Source organism: Mustela nigripes, chromosome 6 (genome assembly GCF_022355385.1).
Source record: "Mustela nigripes isolate SB6536 chromosome 6, MUSNIG.SB6536, whole genome shotgun sequence".
Lineage (NCBI taxonomy): Eukaryota > Metazoa > Chordata > Mammalia > Carnivora > Mustelidae > Mustela > Mustela nigripes.
The window spans coordinates 11487534-11508414 of NC_081562.1; the positions used below are offsets into that span (position 1 = coordinate 11487534).

Consider the following 20881-nt stretch of genomic DNA (forward strand, 5'->3'; position numbering starts at 1 on the left):
GCCGGGCCCGCGCGCGCGCGCGCACGCACGCACGCACGCGGGGGCGGGGGCAGGCGCGCGCCCGCCTGTCGCGACAGTCGGGGCCGAGGCCCAGGGGGAGGTGGCCTGTCGCGGGTCGCCCGGCTCCCGGAGGCGAGGGGGGCGCGGGCGGATGGCGGAAGGCGCCCAGCCGCAGCAGCCGCCTCAGCTCGGGCCCGGCGCCGCTGCCCGGGGGATGAAGCGGGAGTCGGAGCTGGAGCTGCCGGTGCCCGGAGGGGGAGGAGACGGAGCCGAGCCCGGCCTGAGCAAGCGGCCGCGCACGGAGGAGGCGGCGGCCGACGGCGGCGGCGGGATGCAGGTGACCGCGCGGGACGGCGCCCCGTTACGGCGGGGGTGCGGCGCGGGGGCCGCGAGGGCGGCGGGGGTACCGGGGCCGGGAGGGGTAGGGCCTCCGGGGGTCCTGGCTTGGAGGTGGGAGGGGGCCGGTCGGGGCCTGGTGGGGAAGGTGGGGCGGGCTCCCCGGGCTTGGAGGCGAAGAGTGCAGGAGGATCCCTGGGTGCCCGAGAGCGTCCCGATTCCTCGGGGTGCGAGGGGCTCGACGCGTGAATAGGTTTTGGTGGGGAAATCGAACATGGTTGAGGCGGGTTCCTTTTCTTCAGACCCTTCCTTAGTTCCTTGGGGTGGAGTGGAAGCCGGGAGATCTGGGTCTGTTGCCCAGAGAGCCGCTGCACTGAGTCGAGGACGGGGCGAGGGGCGGGGGGGGGGGGGAGTGGTGGAGACTTGAATCACACCGTTTTGGCAGCTCTAGACACACGCGGCGATGGGGCAGGGGAGCGGTGTTATAAGGGAGAGAGTGAAAAGCGAGAAAACTCCTCGAGAGCCCAAAGGGGATGTGGCTTAGCTTGTGGGTTCAATCAGTTACACAAGGAGTGTGAGAAGTACCAGGAGTTCGGTAGTGGTGTGGGGACACCGTGGTGCTCGGTCTCATTAAGTTTGTGGAGCAACGCTAATGAGTCTCGAGAGAGACACAGGACGTGCCCCTCCTTCTTTTGCCAGTTGCTTCTTACGCGGCGGAGGATGCCGACCAGCTCTTTAATGTCCTGGGGTATAAAAGAAAATTTCTGGGGCTGTTGGGAGACTGGATTCTGAGTTGTGGACTCAAGGATAAGCTGGTTGTTTTGGGTAGGGAATGGGAAAGGTAGTGATGATGTCAGTTGGCTTTGTAGTTGAAAGAAGAGCGCAAACCTTCGGACCTTTTAGGATTTGGTCTCCGTTGGGAGAAGAGTTGCTGTGAAATGGTGGAGCAATTGTTTAGAGACCTGCCTAATTCTCTTAGAATCATGGAATGTTAGAGATAGAGGGGACCAGAGACATCATCTTTTCCAGGGGTTCTTCACCCGGATAGGCTTGAAGACTCTTACGTTGGGTAGTTTACATGCTCTTTTGGTGTTGGTGGGGAAGTCAGTAGCTTTCATCTTTTTGGGTTTTGTTTGTTTGTTTGTTTTGTTTTTCGTTTTTTCTTTTTTGGGAAGGGATTCAAGTCTCCAAATGTTTTAACCTCCACATTTTGTAGATGAGGACTCAAAAGTCCAGAGAAGACTAGTGACTTGCCTAAGGCCACCCAGTTAGCTGGTAGCAAAACTAGAACTAGAAGCCTAGTCTTCTAATTCCTATTCCTGTGCTCTCTCCATTACACCACTCTTGGAAATCCCTGCAGTGCTAAAAGACTTCCTGTGCTCCGCTCCCAGCTTTTCAAGGCTCTGCCTGACTTCCTGTGTTAGAGACGGAGCTGTATTTAAGCGTGGCATGTTTGCTGTGCGCTTTTGGGTCTCCTTTGCAGAGGCCACTCAGTTACTTGTGTTGATTTGGGTAAAGTGACCCTCTTGCTGTTTATTTTTGAATTCTTTTGTTCTGTTTGCCTGCTCTTGTCCTCCATCAGAACTCTTGTCAGGCAGAGTGATTGTGAGAATTAAAAGCTCAGGGCCATGGAAAAAATACTGAGGAACATGGGGAGACTTAGGGTGATGTGGGTTAACATCGGCTGATCAGAAGAGGTGACTGGATGTAGGTGCTGGTGAGCACTGTTTGGTGCGTGGGTAAATCTGTGTATGTCTGTGTTCATTCATTGTTTCTGTCAGTCATGGTTAACAGACACCCCCCTCTCTTCCCTCTCCTTTCCTCCTGGGGCCCATTATTTGCTGTTGCCTTCAAATTGGCCAAGGATAGTAGTATTTGGAAATGGAGCAGTGTTTAGGGACTTTGGAGTATGCAGAGGAAGGAGTGGATTAGGCCCTTTGGGTGCAGAACTATCCCACAGAGAATCTTCTTCTCATTCTCTGTATGTGTGGATCTTTATTTATTTTTCAGGTCATGTGTTCTCATTGCTGTAGTTCTGACACCCCGTGTCACACGGGTACTCAAATCATCATTGATCTAGCCCCCTGCCTTCAACTAGCTGTAAGCTTCTGAGAAAATCCGTTCTTTTGGGGCCTCTGATTCCTTAGTTGTAAAATAAAGGGTTTGTATAGGAGGACTTCTAAATCACCTAGAAAATATAAGAAGTTCACTGACCTTAAGGTGCCTGGTGTTTCCAGTCTGGGTGGAGAGACAAAAATGGTGAAAAATTTAAAAAAGAGCATGCACTTCTGTGTGTGTGTGTGTGTGTGTGTGTGTACGCGCGCGCATGCACACGTGTGTGTGTATCTGTGTGAGAGAGAAAGTTCCAGAGAACAGGAGCAGAGATACCATGGGGTGGTTGCATGTCACAAGTCACTGCATAATTTAGAGCCAAAGTACGCCAAGGATTTGTGCCAGTGGGTCCAGAAGAAGGAGATGATCGTTCCTGCTGAAATGGTCAAGGAAGGCTTTAGGCAAGGTTGACATTTGTGGTATGATCTGAGTAAAAGAGAAGTAATTCTCCCGAAAAGATAAAATTTAATGCTGGGTGACCCACACCTCGAGTACTTTGCTATATCATTTTGACAACAATGGTAGGATAGTTAATAGTCATTTAACTAATGTTTATTGAGCAGCTGCTATGTGCCAGGCTCTGTTTCACAACGTAGGAGACATGGCCATATATAAAACAAAGACTCAGCTCTCATGTAACTAATAATCTCATAGAAAGAAACAGTAAAAAAATCAACAACTGTTATTAAGGGGTGGTGAGTGCCAAGAAGCAAAATAAAGCAGGGAGGGAGATGGAGAGTGAAGAAGATGGTTAGGAAAGACCTCTCTGATGGATGACCTTAGAATGAAGTGAAGGGAGGGAATGGACCATTCAGATATTTGAGGGAAAGGGGTTCAGGTGGAGGAACTGTGGGAGCAGAGGCATTGAGAAAGAGGTATACTTGATGTGTCTGAGAGCAGAGGCCCGTGCAGCTGGAGCAGAAGGAGCGGCAGAGAGGCAGATGATTGTGGCAATGTCGAAATGCCCATGGGCGCTGTGCTATGCAAGTAGGCACTTAAACAGTCTGGAGTAGCCAACTTTTTTAGTATATGGGTTGGTCTTAAAGCACGTTTGTTTGTTTTCCTTATATAGCTTAATACAAATGGAGCTTTTCTGAGGTCATAGCTCCTTCTAGGAAGCCTTCCCTGACAACTTTCACACCAGTCAGACTCTCCTCTTATACGGATGCTGAATTGTACATCATCTTGTGTTGTTCCTTGTTTTATTCATGTTTCCCTAGTGAGACTGTAAGCTTCTAGAAGACAGACACTATATTCTCTTTGTTCTCTCCTTTGTAATACCTGACAGTGTTGGGTACAAAATAAACGCACACTGCCTGTGAAGTTGAAATTTACTTTTTACAAATGATTAAGGGGTTGGAAAAAATTAAGAAATTTAGGGGTGAGAGTTTGTTTCTGAAAATTCCTCAATCTTCTGAGTCAGAGGATTAACTTCTTTTTTTTTTTTTTTTTTTTAACAGACAGAAGTCCTTTACTGGGGTTAATTTCCCAAGGCTGCCCATTAAATGGAAGTACAGCTCAAAGCTATAGATTCCAAAGCTGAACCCTGTTGAGTTATAGTCAGGAAGCTTTTGGAGTAAATCATTATTTCCCAAAGTGGGCATAGAGGACACGAGAGAGTCTGTGGTGCTTCTCTGACAATTCTTCGGCCAAGAAGGAACCGTAGAGGAGTGAGAGGAAGGATTGTGCCGTTCGCTTCATGTGGACAGAAGAGTATTAGCACAGCCCTGGAAACAGTATACAATAGAGAACACTGAGCGGGGGAGGAGGGAAGAGCAAATTCAACCTGCAAATTGAAGTATGGTTTGAGAAGTGTAGTTAGTTGTCAAAGAGGGTGCTGGAAATGCTAACCTGGTGAAAAGTGGAATGAGTTACATGTATAGGTGTGGGCGGTTCATTTCACTGTAAGCAAGTCTGATATGTGTGGAACCTGGGTTTTATAAAACATCCTGGGGAGTCAGTTTCCTTTGGTCAGCTCTTCTAGTGAATGTAAACAATTTGATGATCAAAAATTCAGTTTTTGTGCAACTTTCTAGGAACTTAGCTGCTATTTAAATAAAGCAAGGTGCACCTTAATTATGACTTAGAGCTTTCAGCAAAATCCTTTACGGCAGCGAGGTGTTGGTATGTGATTATTATACGGCCAGCTAACTGCTTCTGACCATCGAGTCGTAAATCCAGTTTAGTGAAGTGGGTTCGGCAGTTGTTATTCTGGTAGTAGGAAAGCTTTCTTCCTGGTCTTAGGGCAGAGGTTCCAGGTAGCCTGTGATTTCTGTGCGTATGCTACAGTTCTTGAAATAGTTTATCTTTTCATTTGCTAGTTTCCGGGTTTCTTTCCTCTTAGGTGCACGTCTCTTTGGATTCTCGTTTGGGTGTTTGGTACTGATGCTGGACATGGTGCTACTATTTGAGTAGAGCTATACAAATATTGTGCTTTCCTTCCTAGTAATTTCATGAATGATGTCTCATAAAAATTAGGGAGTTTTTTGTTTCTTAGTTGTCTTAGTCTCCTAGTGCATCATAACAAAATACCAAAGACCGGGTGGCTTAAACAACAGAAATTTATTTCTCACAATTCTCGAGGCTACAAGTCCCAAGATCAAGGCGCTGGCAGATTCGGTTTCTGCTGAGGAGTTCTCTTTCTGGCTTCTCACTGTGTTCACATAGCCTTTTCTCAGTGTGTGCTCCTGGACAGAGAGAGATCTCTCTCTGCCTCTTCTTAGAAGGGAACTAATCCCATCATGGGGGTCCCACCCATAGACCTACACTAAGCCTCATCACCTCCCAAAGCCTCCCTCCCCCAAGTACCATCGCCCTATGGGCTGGGCTTCAACATACTAATTTCGTGGGGAGACGGACGTTCAACCTACAATGCTACCAGAGCTGTAAACAGTGTAGATGGAGAAACTGAGGCACAGTCACTTTAAAAATTACTAATTTTTTTCAAGCCTCACAAGGAAAGCCTGTGAATGTAACACTCGGAATGTCTTTGAGAAGGAGGAGGACGGATCTGAATTCAAAGTAGGTCTATTCTTTAGGGTGACTCACGAGACTAGCCTGAGTTGAATTTGTCTCCCAACTCCCGCTCCCTGTTTTCTAGTCACCTTGTCATGTTTTTCTCTTGCACACTGACATGTGAACACAACAGAAGCTAACCGGAGATTTAACTTTAATTTTGGTATAAAACAGACTGGTGCAGACAGGCCTCAAGATTACAGGACTGGGGAGAAGGACGCTCGCTCTTCTACTGCGTGTAAACCAGAGTGTTGCCCGTGCAGCTCCGGTCTGCCCTCTCTCAGGCCATCAGTTTTGATGCCAGGTTTTCACAATTTGTACGACAGTAAAGGCAGTCATTTTAGTGAGTGGCTTTGCTTGAATTTTTGTTGATCTGCATTTATAGAGCATAGTAAACGCCTTTTTTCTGGTGCCTGTGTGCACTCCCTTCAGAGATGGAAGGGAAGAGCGTCGGGGATGATGGGAAGGAAATGACAGTAATTGGAGGAGTGCGCAGCTGGAGCGGGGGCCAGGGAGTGCGTTTGGCGTTTTAGGTGGCCCCTAGGAGTATTGAATTTCTTATTCTTCTCCCCTCCAGCCCCAGTACAAGCAGGCGGCTTACATGGCTAAGGTTTCATTATCTAATCCATCACAGATCAGCTTGAATAAACCCATTGGCTGGCGCTGATCTAGTTAGGAGGGGAGTGCAAAGCTGCTTGAGCCAGGATTGGGGCAAATCGGATCAGAACTGCCATGTGAATCCTGGACATATTTCTGTAATTTGGGTGGGTAAAGATGTTTGGAAAATCACTTGTGAGAGAGAGAGGGAGAGAGAGAGAAGAGCAAGTGAACAATCAGCCATGAGTTTTTCAGATGTTGTGGGGACTCCGGCGGGAGAGTGTATGGAAGATTTGATCTATTTCTCTGGAGTATAGCCAAGTTGCTTTGATTATTTGAGTCTGACTTTTTTGGGGGTCACCAGTGGTCATTAGTAATCTTTTTTAGTAGCATTTGGAGATCCCAGTTGTCATCACTTAGTTATGACTATTCTGAGTGAACCCTTGGTCTGAGACCGTACGTCATGGGTCCCCTCTCTTAGTTTTTAAAAGGGAGATGTTGTTAGTATTATTACGACCAACCTTAACATACGTAATTATGTTTGATATCCACGTATACGTCAAGTGTGGCGTGGTGAAAGAAACACTGTTTAGAGTTTCTCATTTTGGGTTTGACTCTTGGCTCCTCCACTTAGCAGATGAATGACCTTTGGTAGGATGTCTAACATCTGAGCTCCTGATTACACATCTGTGAACTGGGAGAATTAATACATACTCTAATGAGCTGCTTGATGACTCACCAAGATGATCTGAAGTGTCTATCATGGAGCCCAGCAGTACCTGTTTATTCCTTGCCTCCCTTATAGGCTGCCGTACAGCGCTCCGTGAGGTCCTGCTTACTGCTTGATCAGCATGGAGTGGTTAATGTGTTTCCGACTGATGAAGTGTCAGAGTTGGGGACCACTAGAGATGAGCAGTGTGTTGAACTGAATGTTCTCGGCCTCCGGGTGGAGGAGGTGAATGGGCTTTCAAGTTAGAGGAGGAGGAGGAAGAGGAGAGGTTTGCTTCTTTGCTAAGCACTGAAAGAGCTAGTGAGTTATTACAGTGCCTGCACTGAGCAATGGACTTTTCGTGGAACCCATGGGATCTCCACTGGGAATGTGCATGACAGATGCACTGGCCGTTCGGGTGGTACCCGGGATGCAGGAGTGGTGAGAATGTTGGTTGCGTTTCAGATATTACAAGGTTCGCTAGTTAATATTACTTCGAATAGATAACACCTTTTGCTCTCTTTCTGGTTTGTGGAAATTGAGCTGGGATGCCTTTGTCTCGTCTGTCCCCAGTCTCTTCAAACCTGCCTGCAGACTACTAAGTCACCCACCTGAAAGAGCTTACTTTTTAAAAACACTTGACAGTTTGTCTTTGACTTACAAAGTCCATTCTCTCTCATTTGGCCTCCTTCTGGCTTGACTTTGGCCTTTGTAGCCTCATTGAATTTTCGGCAGTCCACCTCTGAGTCTGGGGTATGAGGCTTTTGGTTTCCTTAGCATGCTGTGCCCCGTGGGCTCATTTGTACCTCTGTGCCTTTGTTTCTGCTTCTTTTCTACCTGAAATTCCTGCCTCAGCATCTCTGTCTCTCATCTGCAAGGCTCAGTCTTGAGGATCAGTTGGGATACTGACTCCTGGATGCCTTTTGTGTCTGCTCCCATTCCTCCCACATCCTGCCGGTTTCTAAAACATGGTGTCCAAAGCTCTGTTTCAGCACGTTTTACTTTACCAAATGGTAAAGTACCAGTGTCTGCCCCTCCACCCCTGCCCAAACAGTGAGATCGAGGGAGCCTTTGGGATCCCTAGGATTTAGCACTGTGCCTGCGCCCCAGTAGTCAAGAAACTAGGATTTTTGTTGAATTGAACTTTGTCTCTCTGCCCCTCAGTAGGGCCTGCAGATGGCTTTAATTGTTTCTCCAGATTTTCCCTGGGGGGTCTGGCCCTTGGTCTGCTTTCCAGCTCGTGTGAAGACTGGGAGCTGTGGGATTTGTGAATGGTACCTGATCTTTCCATTGATATCAGGGTTAAAGGTGAGAACAGGGTCTTTGAAAACAGAAGCAGGGGTGGAATTTAACTGTTGAATGTGTTGGGTGGGCATGGCAACGTAATGTTTAGTTTCCTGTGCTCAGATATTAATTGCGTGCACGTGTGTATGTGTAAAAAGCGCCTTTGTGATGGTGTGGTTAAGGAGAAGAGAGGACCCACACAAGTAAGGAGCAATTAGAGCTAACCTGTTCCAGTTCATTGGAGCAGTCTGTTGATCTGCCTTTTACAGCGCTGCGGAGAGATGCTGGAGTGTTGCAGTTCAGAGATATTACCATCATCTGGGACTAAGCCCATTTGATCAACGGTGGACCTTAACCTTTCCCTTCCCAACGAATGAATTTCATAAGCTATTATCGCTTCTTTTGTGGCCACCGGAAAAATACCAACTGAGACACCTCACAAAATGCAGGCTGTTTTCCAGATCGCCCTTTGGATGTGCTTGAAAATGAGGAAGCTTGATGGAGTTCCTTTAAACTGCAACCTTGGAAATAGATTCATGGATGTGTGTGTGCGTTACAGGACTCGCTCCGCCCGTCCCGTGTTCTCCCTTCCTCCTTCCTCTCAGCTTCTGATTTCTGCTGCTCTATAATCCTAGCCTGTTCTCTCTAACCTTGAGACTTCCCTTACTTCTTCAATCGGGGCCCCTTTACAGGCAGCCAGATGGACTTTGTAATGCCTTTGGCTTTTTGGGTTCTGAATGAAAAAAGCAGGTTCTAAGATGGGAATGAGAGAGACAGCAACCAGTAATAATATTACTTCCTTCTGATGTGTCCTGCACATACGTGGCATCTAGAAATTTCCACTGAGGATTCGAGGCACGGGACACATGATAAATACCGCTTATGAAGGAGATGACAATTTTGAATTGCTAAATGATAATGGTTGAGTAACTGCTTAGAAACCCGTTTTCCCAAGGGTGGAAACAGCCTTTGAAGTTTAGACTTCCCATAATGCTTGGGTGTGTTCAGCCATAATACTTGGGTTTTTTAGGGACCTAAGTCTTCAGATAATACCTTGGTATGTGGGATTTTCCCCATGGGATGGCTGGTTCCTTGGTTTTTCCTTTGCTGAGGAAAAGAAACTTTGCACTGAGTATTGGATGTTTCATTCCAGGCATGTGGTTTCCGAGGAGGCATACTGTTTATTTTTCTTTTTGGCTGAATCGACTTTGTCGGATCCTAATCGTAAATATCACGGCAAGGCATGATTTATCATGAAGGGTAGGCAGGGTTGCTGTGGTTCTCTCTCGAGGATGGGATTTTGCAAGGCGGGGAGCGGAAACTGTCCTAGGGGAACTAGAGGAAGAGCAGACCTGGTTGGGGGCACTCTGGGCTTTGAGTGTGAGCTCCAGCTACTGTCTGAGTTGGAACACTTTGGGAACAGAGGCTCATGGGAAGTTCTTCCATTTGCCTTATTTTGAGCAGCTTTTCCCTCGCACATTGGCAGCTGTTTGGAGGAGGGGGCGTTAATTGCTGTCCGCCAGAATGATTTCCAAAACAGACCTATATGGAATTCATTTAGGGACTTATTTCAGGAGTATGTGGTTTGTCCTGAGTCAGGAGGACTTTGGTTCCATTTTCCTGGAAGTCGCCGGGCTTCATGAGCCTGCGCTATTTATCTTGGACAGTTAGGCCAGAAGAAAAGCAGCTGCACAGTGGGTCCTTGTTGCGTGGAACTTAGTTTCCTAGCTCATCCTCTCGGGGGTTTTTATACAGTTACATTTACAGCCTTAAGTTTTGTTTTCCTTTTGTTTTCTCCCTCTGCAGTTCGGTGCGCCACAAACATTCTGAAGAGGGTGGGTCATGATTCTGGGTTAAGAAAAAGTAAAATAATTTTGGGTAAAAAGCAGGAATTGTTTAGCTCCCTCTCCCCTCTTTTCTTACTCCCCCTTCCAGTCCTTTGCAAAAGTGTCTGCAAATGAGGTCGCTTATCCCCTCCTCAGACTGTCTTGTCCCCTGATGCGCTGAATCTGTGGCTCTGACAGCTTTCACCTGCTGTTTCTTGGTCTCCAGGCGATGGGATTGTGGGATTGTGCCGTTTCAAAGCAAAACCTGGCAGAATTGGAAGACGTTTTGTGGTGGCTCCCAGCGCCCACAAAGCTTAAACTCATTGGTTTGCACCTCATACAAACTTGCAGGAACACTGTCCCTGTCACTAGCCGGCACAATGGGTTTGAGGACTTTGCTGGAACTTCAGGAAGTCTCCACAATGGCTCCTTCTCACAGTGGGAGCTTTGGCAAGGCTTACGGGGAGTTGGTAGGGCTTGTTTTGAGAGCGGGCCTCTGGTCTTAACGCTCCTGTGTGTCTCTGTAAGAAAGGCAGGGCAGACTTGCTTGAAGAATGAGGAGAGGTGCGATGCAGCTGTCACGGATGTGGGGCCATTTTTATACACGTCGGCCTGTGCCATCCTGACCTGCACGGTTTACCGTGTGTTCTGGGTGTTGTATTCGTACTGGAAGCCATGGTCTGACTCCTGATTTGGTTGATTTTTGATATCATCCTGGACTTTGAGTGATGCTGGTCATATTTAGAAGATCTGTGTGGGGGCTTAGAAGTTAACTGTTTCTGTTGGCAAGCCCCCTCCCCGGCCCCAGGTGCTACTCATATGTGTTACAGACGCATTTTTTTGGTCCCTCTACTTGGTGTAATAGGTCCTTAGCTGCTTGTTTTGATTCCAAAAATCTGATTCCCCATTTTTGCTGTAACATTTTGGCTTTGATCTGGCTGTGTTTTTACAGTGTTGGAGATCAATTGGTTAATTTTGGCATTTTGCATACATACAGGAGAAGTCTTTCAGAAAGGTGCTTATCACAGACCATTAGCGATTTTTGTCAGCTGTGTAAAAATGCTGCGATTAACAGATACCCGAGTATCTGTGTGTATGTGCAGTTTTCCTTTATGCTTACTTTGCATTTCTTTTTCTCTCTAGGAGTAGTTCGGAGTCAGTGTTATCCTTTGCTTTTTAATCCTGGCCTGTTTCAGGAAACTTTTGTGTTTGATTTTCTTGGGCTTTTGTGAGGATCATTTATCCTTATTGGATTTGAGCTTCACGATGAATTGTTTTTTCAGTGTTAGTTTTAGGTAAATAGTACATGCTTGTTTGGTTTCGTGGTATCCCAGAGTCTGAACAAACCCTAAACAATTTGTCAGCCATACTTCAGTTAAAAAAAAGTATTAGTTCCAATACAAGAGAAACGCCTGACTGGTCCAGCATCCTGTTTCAGGTGAGAAAATTGTGTAATTCAATGTCCCAGGCTGTTCCATCGATGGCTCTTTGAGAAAGGAGAATAGGTGTCATTCTGCTGAGAAAAGAAAAATCAAATAACTTTGGAATAGAGTTAAACAAAACTTGAACAGAATTTGAAACAAAATAGAGTTAAGCAAAATTTGAAAATTTGAAACTATCACACATTACTTCATAAGCAGATGCAACCCTACAGTTATAAAATGTATTTAGTGAAGCATCTGTCCCCAGGTGCCCTGAACCCCTTCACTAAACAACTAACCCCCAATTTTTTGTTTCTTGTGTTATCTTATTCTTTTTTCCCACAGACACCAGCAAACTGGTGCCTTTGCACACTGCTATTTTCAGTTACTATATCAGAAGGTAATTTTTGTTTTTTAAGATTTTTAAAAAAATTATTTCTATTTTTATTTTTTTTATTTTTGGATTTTCTTATTTTTAAGTAATCTCTACACCCAACGTGGGGCTGCTCGAACTCACAACCTTGAGACCAAGAGTCGCAAGCCATACTGACAGAGCTAGCCAGATACCCGGAAGTTAATTTTTTTTCTTAAGATCTTTTTTATTTATTTGACAGACAGAGATCACAACTAGGCAGAGTAGCAGGCCTAGAGAGAGGGGGAAAGCAGGCTCCCTGCTGAGCAGAGAGTTCGATCCCAGGGCCCCGAGCCATGACCCGATCATGACCTGAGCCAAAGGCAGAGGCTTAACCCACTGAGCCACCCAGGTGCCCCGATTTTTTTTTTTTAATGTAATAAGGTCTCCTGATGTTTTCAAGAACTGGTTCTGCTGTGCATGCGCGCTCGCGTGCGTGTGTGTCCCTTGCTTAGAAAAGCTTTTCACACTCTAGGATTATAAAACATAGAATAGGCGGCCAGGCAGAGCTGAGTTGGAGCCTTAGCTTTTCCATATCACAGTTGTATGATCTTGGTGAAGTTATTTAACCTTTCTAAGCCTCAGCTTCTTCCCTTGTAAAATACATTCTGTAAGAATTGAAAGAGATGATACATAGAATGTGCTTATTCAGGGCCTGACACATAATAGGTGTTCAGTATATAATGGCCATATTTGTTATAATTATCAAGCCTTATTTTTTTGTACCCCAGTTTTTTTTAAAGTTTATTTTTTTAGAGAGAGCACAAGCATGGGGGGCGGGGTTGAAGGAGAACGAGAGAGAATCTCAGACCCTGAGATGAACATGGAGCTGGACACGGGGCTCAACCCCAGGACCCTGAGATTATTATCCAGCCAAAATCAAGAGTTGGATGCTTAACCGACTGAGCCACCCAAATGCCCCTTGACTACTTCTTCTTCTTCTTCTTTTTTTTTTTAAATTTTATTTATTTATTTGACAGACAGAGATTACAGTTAGGCAGAGAGGCAGGCAGAGAGAGAGAGGAAGAGAAGCAGGCTCCCCACTGAACAGAGAGCCTGATGTGGGGCTCGATCCCAGGACACCAGGATCATGACCTGAGCCCAAGGCAGAGGCTTTAACGCACTGAGCCACCCAGGCGCGCCCTGCCCCTTGACTTCTTTAAGGGCAGGAACAGTCTCTTAGTGTTTCTGTCTTCAGCTTCTCCATGAATGTCAGGGAAATATTATAATAAGAAGCCGGTAAATGTTTGTTGAAAAAAAAAATCAGTCTTTATAGGGCTTATTTGTAAAAAATCTCTTTAATAATTTTTGTTGCTTTTTCTGTAATCACCATCTTTGGATTTGTAGCTTGGTGACTAAAATTGTACAAAATGTACAGTAATTAAATTTATATAATATTTCATAGTGTATAAAATGCTTTGATAGGTTCTTATTTAGTCCCTACAACAACCCCAAAAGATAAGTGATTCTTTTTCCTATTTTTCATATGGTAAAGATATACTTCTTTAAGCCTCATGACTAGGAAGTAGCAAAACTGATGCTTCTACCAGATTTTGTGGCTCTTTATTCAGTGCCTTTACCTTTGGGCCTCGTGCCCCTCAAACCAAAGGGTATGATTGAGAAAGAATGAATACTGAACGTGAACTTCATTGTCTTCATGTGACATATATTTAATATTGAAAGTATTTTGTTTATTACCTAACAGTAATCCATGTAGTTACAGTAATTCTTGAGTCTTGTAGAAGTCAATACTGACTTCAGTTTCTTCAGTAATTTGGATCTAAACAGTGGGTTGTTTTTTTTTTTCAGTTTACTATTTATTTGTAACAAATATTCCACATCCATGATCCTCTTCAGTCAGAAGTTCTTTGAAATGATGCTGTCGGCCTTGGCCAGTGGAGGATGGAGTCGTCTGACTCACCCATCCTGCGAATGGCCCCACAGATAGCCTAGGTTTTCAACTGACAGTTGAACCTGTGGCCTTCGTGGCCACGGTCACCTGGATGGGTGTGTGGTCTTTGGTGCCAATGGTGCGATTGCTGGCAGAGCATGTCCGAGACACGGTGTGAGCAGGTCCACAAACTTGCCGGCATCGGTCTGCATGTTGAAGGGGCGCCTGCTGCTCCCACCACGAGCACGGAAAGTGGCCAGTGTTTTGAATTGGGATTTTGCCAAGATTTGGTGTGTGCTTGTATGTGCCATGCATTGTATTAGAAGCTTCATGTGTTTATCTCACTTTCCTGTACTTCATATTTGGGGGAGGTTAAATGGGATAGTTAGTTGCTGTGTATATGGTAATTTGTTATTATTGCTTGCTTGTTATTTGCCTCAAAGTTATCCCATCTGTAATTTTGTTATCAGCTGGTAGATCAGCAGTAGATAAATCACTGGATCGATAATGGTGGGTAGTATGAAATGAGGGTTGAAGGCATCTAGAAGTCATCCTACCAGCTCCCTGCTTCAGTCGGGTAAGGGGGACGATGTGCTCATTTCAGTTATTCTGGGCTCAGTAGGACGGCAAGCAGTAAGCTCAGACTTTGGCTTTAGGTCTAATTAGAATCTTTCATATCTTCATCTTTCTTACTATTCTGGTACAGTTACTCTGAGGGTTTCTTACGTGGAGTTTATCCCCCCACCCTGGCTTGCCATTTATTTATTTATTTATTTAAAAAGATTTTATTTATTTATTTGACAGACAGAGATCACAAGTAGGCAGAGAGGCAGGCAGAGAGAGAGAGGAGGAGGAAGCAGGCTCTCTGCGGAGCAGACAGCCCGATGCGGGGCTTGATCCTAGGACCCTGGGACCATGATCTGAGCTGAAGGCAGAGGCTTTAACCCACTGAGCCACCCAGGCACCCCTGTCATTTATTTTTTAAGCATAGAATATATTCACATGGTGAATGATTCAAAATGCGGAAAAGAGTAAAAAGTGTCTGCCTTGTCCCAACTACCTAGTTTTCTCCTTGGAGGTAACTGTGGTTAGTTTTCTGGCCATCCTTCCGGAGGTAGTACCTGCATAATATCTTCTCCACTCCCTTTTAGAAACTCAAATGGTGGTATTACTATGCACGCTCCCTGTGCTTTGCTTTTCTTTTTCTCTGCATTTGGAGATCAGAACATTTTTTGTAGATTTTTTTTTTTTAATTAGGTTTCTGGAATTAGGATTATTCTGTCCTGGGCTACTGAGATAAAACTAAGTCTAAATGTCTCTGGTAGGGCTGAGCCTGATTAGTACAAGACCTCAGAAAGTGGGAGTCTGCATTTCATGGACTCAGGGGGTCAGAAACCTAATCTTTCTTTTTAATGTTTCTTGTTTTTATTTTTAGAGACCTGATCTGCATCTCCAGTCTTTCATGTGAATACCCTACAAATCTCTGACTGATGATACCTTTAAAGATATTTGGGCAAAAGATAGGCGTCCTTAGCTCTCCACCTGTCCCAGTCAGCTGCTCCCGATCCTGTCCTTATCCACTCGAAGGGCTCTTTTTGGGTCAGATATCCTGTTTGTCATTGAGTCAGTAATGATACTCAGGATCTGCCTTGAGTCATTGCACATGGACTCTAACTGCAGTGTGATTTTATTCGGTATGACACTTTCTATACCAGATGCATCCAGAATGTCCAGCTTATCCTGATTGAATGTCACTGCTGTCAGGAGGCTGGTCAGTGAACCAAGTTTGGTGTTGAATTGTGAGAAAGGAAGATTTAGTTCCTAGTAGGTGTTTGTGTCTCAGCAGCCATAATTGCTGTTGGTTTCATGTAACCCCTGCATTTGTTGACAGTCGGGACTGAGGGGATGGTCATCATCATTGGGATGTGACCCCTCTCCCACTGAGACCTGATGGGGAGTAAAGAGATACGGTTCCACAAACAGAATATTTTTTTCCTGTTTAGTAGACAGTGGATTCTGATCCAGACATTAAGACAGCATTAAGGATTGCATGCTTAGTCTTGACCTTTAGAGACTTATGCATTTAAAGGTCTGAAGTAAAACTGTGCTTTTCATAGTTAGCTTCTGCAGTGGACCTTTGTCTCCACAAGGATGTTAGAGGGGAGGTAGCATTCTAGCCATTTGGAGAATGAGGCCAGTGAGGATGTGTCTTGCACTCTAGGTGGATGCTAACCTCCATTATACGGCGATGCTAATCTCACCAAACAACCTTTATGGTCCCAAGGCTTTGCCATGAGTGAATGAGGTCTGCTCAGTCTCTGGCCCCACGCAGTGAATGGAAGCAGGCGGGGCACCAGATGCTCTGTTGTTTCCCCGGTTGCTTCTTCCTTCATACCTGGTGTAAGGTTTCCAGGCGTTTGTGCAACCCGATCGCAGAAAGCGCCTGTCTTAGCAGTCGAGAGATGGGCTGGCAGGTGGCTCAGGTTACTCCCATGTTCCTGGTAAGAGCCAGTGATCCATACTGGTGGCTGCTGGGGTGGGGGGGGGGTAGGAGCTTTACTGCCGGTGCCCTGCCCAGCAGGAATGGTGGTGCGGGTCTGTCTGGTGTTTCAGGACTCCCAACAGTGTACCCAAGGCAGCTTGAGAGGTTTGGCCAGCATCTCTAGGCAAGCAGTGCAATTTGAAAGGCAGATCTTGCCTTAGAGGAGATGGGTCTTGGGAAATGGTGACACACAGGAGCAGAAGGAGAACCAACATAGAAAATATGAAGTACTAGCCCAAGCAATAGAAATGAGATTATTCAGTCTTTTAACTTAAAACCCAGTTAAAGATTTTATCGAGTCTGGTAGTGTCAGGCACAGTGATGCTTAAGACTTGAATTTGCAGTGGGGAAGTAGATGTGTACACCGGTAACTTTCATGCCGTGTGATAATTGCTCTGATAGAGGTATACACTGAGTATATGTCAAAGCCTAGTAGTTCGGGAACATAGACTCTTTGCACAACTCTATCAGAGCGATTATCACACTGTATTAAGATCCTGGATTAAAAGGCATTCTGGTATCAGACTGCTTAGATTCAAATTGTCTGTATACCTACTCATCTGTGTGTCCTTTGGGCAAGTTACTTACCTCCTCTGTGCTTCAGTTGTTCATCTGTAAAATGGGGAAAATAGTTTCTCCTGGCAAAGTTGTTGTGAGTATTAAGTGAGTGTGTACAGTAAAATGTATTTGGAGGAGTGCCTGGTCCATGATGAACACTCTATGTGTCATCGGTTGTTACGGTGGTGCTTGTGGCACCAAGCAGGGACACCAGAGACCATGGCAAACACGTGCTGACCAGTGACAGCGCAGAGTTCAGGATTTATTGTATCCCCTGAAAGATTTTTAGGACAATGCCAGGGACTGTACAGAAGCAGATGAATGAAATGTTAACCAACTCTGTGATTGTGTACAGTATACGATGAGAGTCCATTATTTGGAAAGTTGGGTAAGAAAAATAATGTGAGAAGCTTCAGGATCCCATGGCAGTTTCAGAGAAAGAACCTTACTGTTCCTTTGGGAGTTGCATGGGAGGCCCTCTGCTTTCTTGAAATTTTAAAGATAGGCTATATATCTTTAAGGTAGGATAATATTTTATTTTGGGCAAGTATTTCTTGCTTTTAAACCTCCCCCCCAGGAGAAACTATTTTAGATCAGAATCTATCTATCCATCCATCCTTTCTTACCTACCTCCCCCTTCTAAAAGGGAAACATTGCTGATATTTAAATCACTTTCATTTTTCCTTATATGAAAGGTAAACCTCGGGGTGCCTGAGTGGCTCAGTTGGTTGAGCATCTGACATCGGCCCAGGTCATGATCTCAGGATCCTGGAATCCAGCCTCGCATCAGGCTCCATGTTCAGGGGAATCTGCTTCTCCCTCTCCTTTTCCCTCTGCCCCTCCGCCTTCTCCTGATCTCTGTCTCTCTCTCAAATAGATAAAATCTTAAAAAAAAAAAAAAGAAAAAAGAAAGGTATACCTCTCATTGTGCAAAAACCCCTACTCTTTTTATTTTTTTTTTAAAGTTCTCTCTCTGCCCAACATGGGGTTCAGACTCACCACCCTGAGATCAAGATTGCACACTCCTCTGCCTTAGCCAGGCAGACACCCCCCAAAAGCCCCTGCTCTTTCGCTTGGCGCTTCATTTATTCACTTAACAACATTTAAATGCGTCCAATAGGCTAGACCGTGGGGCTGCAGAGTAAAAGGAACATTATAATGGAGCCTGTGAAGTTTATCATGGGAGGTTTCTGGAACCAACTATACATTGAAACAAAAATTTAGAGACACAATGTATTGCTAAGTGTGTAGGTAGAGAAGTAGGTACTCACGGTTGCTGGTGGAGTGAAAAGCCACATACCCTTTGTGAAAAGCTGTTTAGCAATATCTGCTAAAACGTAAAATGCATGTATTCTTTGACTCAGCAGCTCTATTTCTAGGAATTTATCCAACAGATACTTCTGCATCTGTGTGTGAGAATATACATTACAAAATTACTTGAAGTAGCAAACCATTGAACAAAAGAAAATGCTCTTCAACAGGAAATCTGTGAACTAAAATAAGGTACATCAGCAGGATGGGATATCATGCATTTATTACAGAGAATGAGACAGCTCTCTGTGAACAAAAAGAAGACTCAAATACATCAAGTGTAAAAATTCAGGGTGCAGAAAAGTGTATAGTTTGCTGATGTTAATAAAAATAATATAGTAATATTATATTATTAATATAATAATGAAAAGCATATATTCTTGTACACACAGACTCTCTTTGCTGGGAATCACAAGATTCCGATAGCGCATTATATCTGGGGAGGGTTATTAAGTGACAGAGAAGTAGGGGTATAGTTGAAGACTTACTACAGTCTTTTGTGCCTTTAGAGTTTTGTATTACATGCTTGTGTTGTTTTAAAAATAATTTACTAAAATGATGTAGGAGTAAGTATAGGAGCTGTTTTACTTATAATTGAATTTGCTAATTTTTATAGAAAAATGAAGTCGTGTGTTAGAGCCGAAGTGTGCTAATTCTGCTTACCACAAGGAAAAAAATAGTGCCGGTGGTGGCACACGGCCGTTTTAATTTTGTCTGTCACGTTGTTTATTAGTATATAGGGTGTTGTTGGTGCTTATATTTATTATTAACTGTGTCTTATTCCGGAAGGCTAAAGTCTCTGATTATAAGAAGAATGCTGATACGGTGGGGTGGGTAAATGCAGACACGATTGCAAACGGAAGTCACGTGAGCAGTGACGGGCGAGTACTTGTACAGGTGAATTCTTCGACAACACAGACAGTTGTGAAGAGGCAAGGGCAAGTCATGAAGTGAGCTGAGGAGAAATAAAACAAGTTAAAACCTTTACCATAAGCCATTTTTCTTCAGTGTTTCCTCACTAGATGTACACCCAATGGGTTACTTGGATTTTTTTCATATTGGAATTTTATGGACTAGTGGACTTAGGAACAGCCTTTCATTCCAGACCCAACCTGGGGTAATAGAGGAGCTTCTGTACCCTGATAGGAATGAGTGCAGTGTTTCTATGGGAGCATAATAAAGAGATTCTTATCCAGCTGGGTGGCATGGGCCCAGGAGGAACATTCTGCAGGAGCTGTTGCTGAGGACTGAGTGAGTGAGTAGGGGCCAGGCGAGTAGGGGAGAGGAGAGGCAGGGACAGGCCATTCCAGGCGGAAGCGGCAGCACGTGCAAGGACAAGGTGAGAGGAACCACAGGTAGGTCAGCGGGGGGGGGGGGGGGGGCACACGGATGGGGTTTTTCTGAAGTCTTCGGCGGTTGGTGCCCCCACAGACTGCTGTCCTCCTGCAGTCCTGTATGCCGTTCTTGAAGTTGACGTGGTGGTGATGGTGATTGGATTCTCCCACCCCTCAAGGAACATAACCTCCTGGTAGGTGGAGTAGTGACGCTCTTTGTTCATGGAAGAAAAACAAGAGAGAACAAAGAAAACCTGTATTTGGTTAATGTTGTATGCATGTGGTTGACCTGTCTTCCAGCAGAACTCCTTATTTTTCTGCAGCTGCCTTCATCCTTGAAGAGGCCTTCTCTCTGTTTGGAATCACGGTTTGAGTGCTGCACGGAAACAACTTGAACCTGATGTTCCCTTTCATCACATTTAAGTCTATGTGACGTACTTTCTACCGTGCAGGCACGCATTTTGCTCTTCATAGTTTGGAATGCTGTAACAACAATGTTTTGTCGGTCAGAGGCGTCCAAAAAATTTTATGAATGTTAATGTGCTTGATCTCACAGTATACCAGGGTAGGTGGCAGGTAGGCAAGTGATTTTTGTTTTGTTCTGTTTTTTACATATCTTGTATATTAGCCCATTTTGGTTGTCAGTGCCTCTTAAGGAGAAAGTTTCTCCTTTGAAGCTGGGACGTCCTCTGTGCTTTGAATTCACTCAAAGAAAAATTATTCTGGAAAGCTTGAACTAAACCTGGTTAAATGCTTCTGAGTTATGGGAGAGGGATTGAAAAAAACTTTTTTAGCTAAAAATAATTTTGCTCCCAAGTTACCAAAAATGGCTCACTAGAAATGCTTTTAAGATACTTGTCTAAGCTACCATAAGCTGAAGGTCAAGAAAAACGTTTAGAACATGTCTTGAGAAACGATTGGCTCTATTTTGCCAAAGCTTTTGCCAGGCTTCTTATTCCATAATTATCTCATGGGACAAAAGCTGGTGGAAAGCGTTATGCCTTTGATTCGATAGGGACCTCGAGGTTCTTTAAGTGAAACGTGGATGCTGCCTGTTTCTTCTGACGGTAAGCTTGTACCTGCGGAAGGCATTAGCGTGGGTGCAAACGGGACATTTAATTCTAAAAATATTGTACCATGGTTTCTGCTGATTAAGGACTTGTAGTCCTTGTGTCCCGTTGCAGAGCAGTTGTACTCTTGGAAAATATTGGTCATTCTTCACAGAGGACCAGGGGATGGGTCTTTAGCATGTGGGATTGCCGTCGATGGTCTCTTAGCCCGTTCAGGTACTCCTCTGCCTCTCCCGGAGTTCTGGCGTCGAGAGCCACTCACGGGTGGCACTTCTTTGTTTGTGGTATGGCCGGTTACCGTTGGCACTTACATTTTATTCTTCATTCTCACACCTCTCCGTGCTCTAATGATGACCCCAAGGACCCATTTGCAGCAGCAGTGTGTGCCGTCGGTTGGCGGGGATAGCTTGAGAAACTGGAGAGGCAATGTCGACTTTCCTTGAGGTTGCTTAGAGTTGCAAAA

At 45.0% G+C, this 20881-nt stretch overlaps 1 protein-coding gene and 1 pseudogene across 18 annotated transcripts in view; one reads left to right on the forward strand and one right to left on the reverse strand.

Moving 5' to 3' along the window:
* The first annotated feature begins 48 nt into the window (after positions 1-48).
* Positions 49-20881, forward strand: part of RBFOX2 (RNA binding fox-1 homolog 2) — a 272051-nt gene continuing 251218 nt past the window's right edge. For 16 of the 18 annotated variants that reach the window (XM_059402112.1, XM_059402107.1, XM_059402111.1 and 13 more), the window contains exon 1: positions 49-337. In XM_059402112.1, the coding sequence (XP_059258095.1) occupies positions 152-337 (186 nt within the window). In that variant the 5' untranslated portion in view covers positions 49-151. The remainder of the gene's footprint in view (positions 338-20881) is intronic. The other 2 variants (XM_059402117.1, XM_059402118.1) reach the window with 1 other exon arrangement.
* On the reverse strand, positions 13570-13815 carry LOC132020477 (small ribosomal subunit protein eS21-like; annotated as a pseudogene).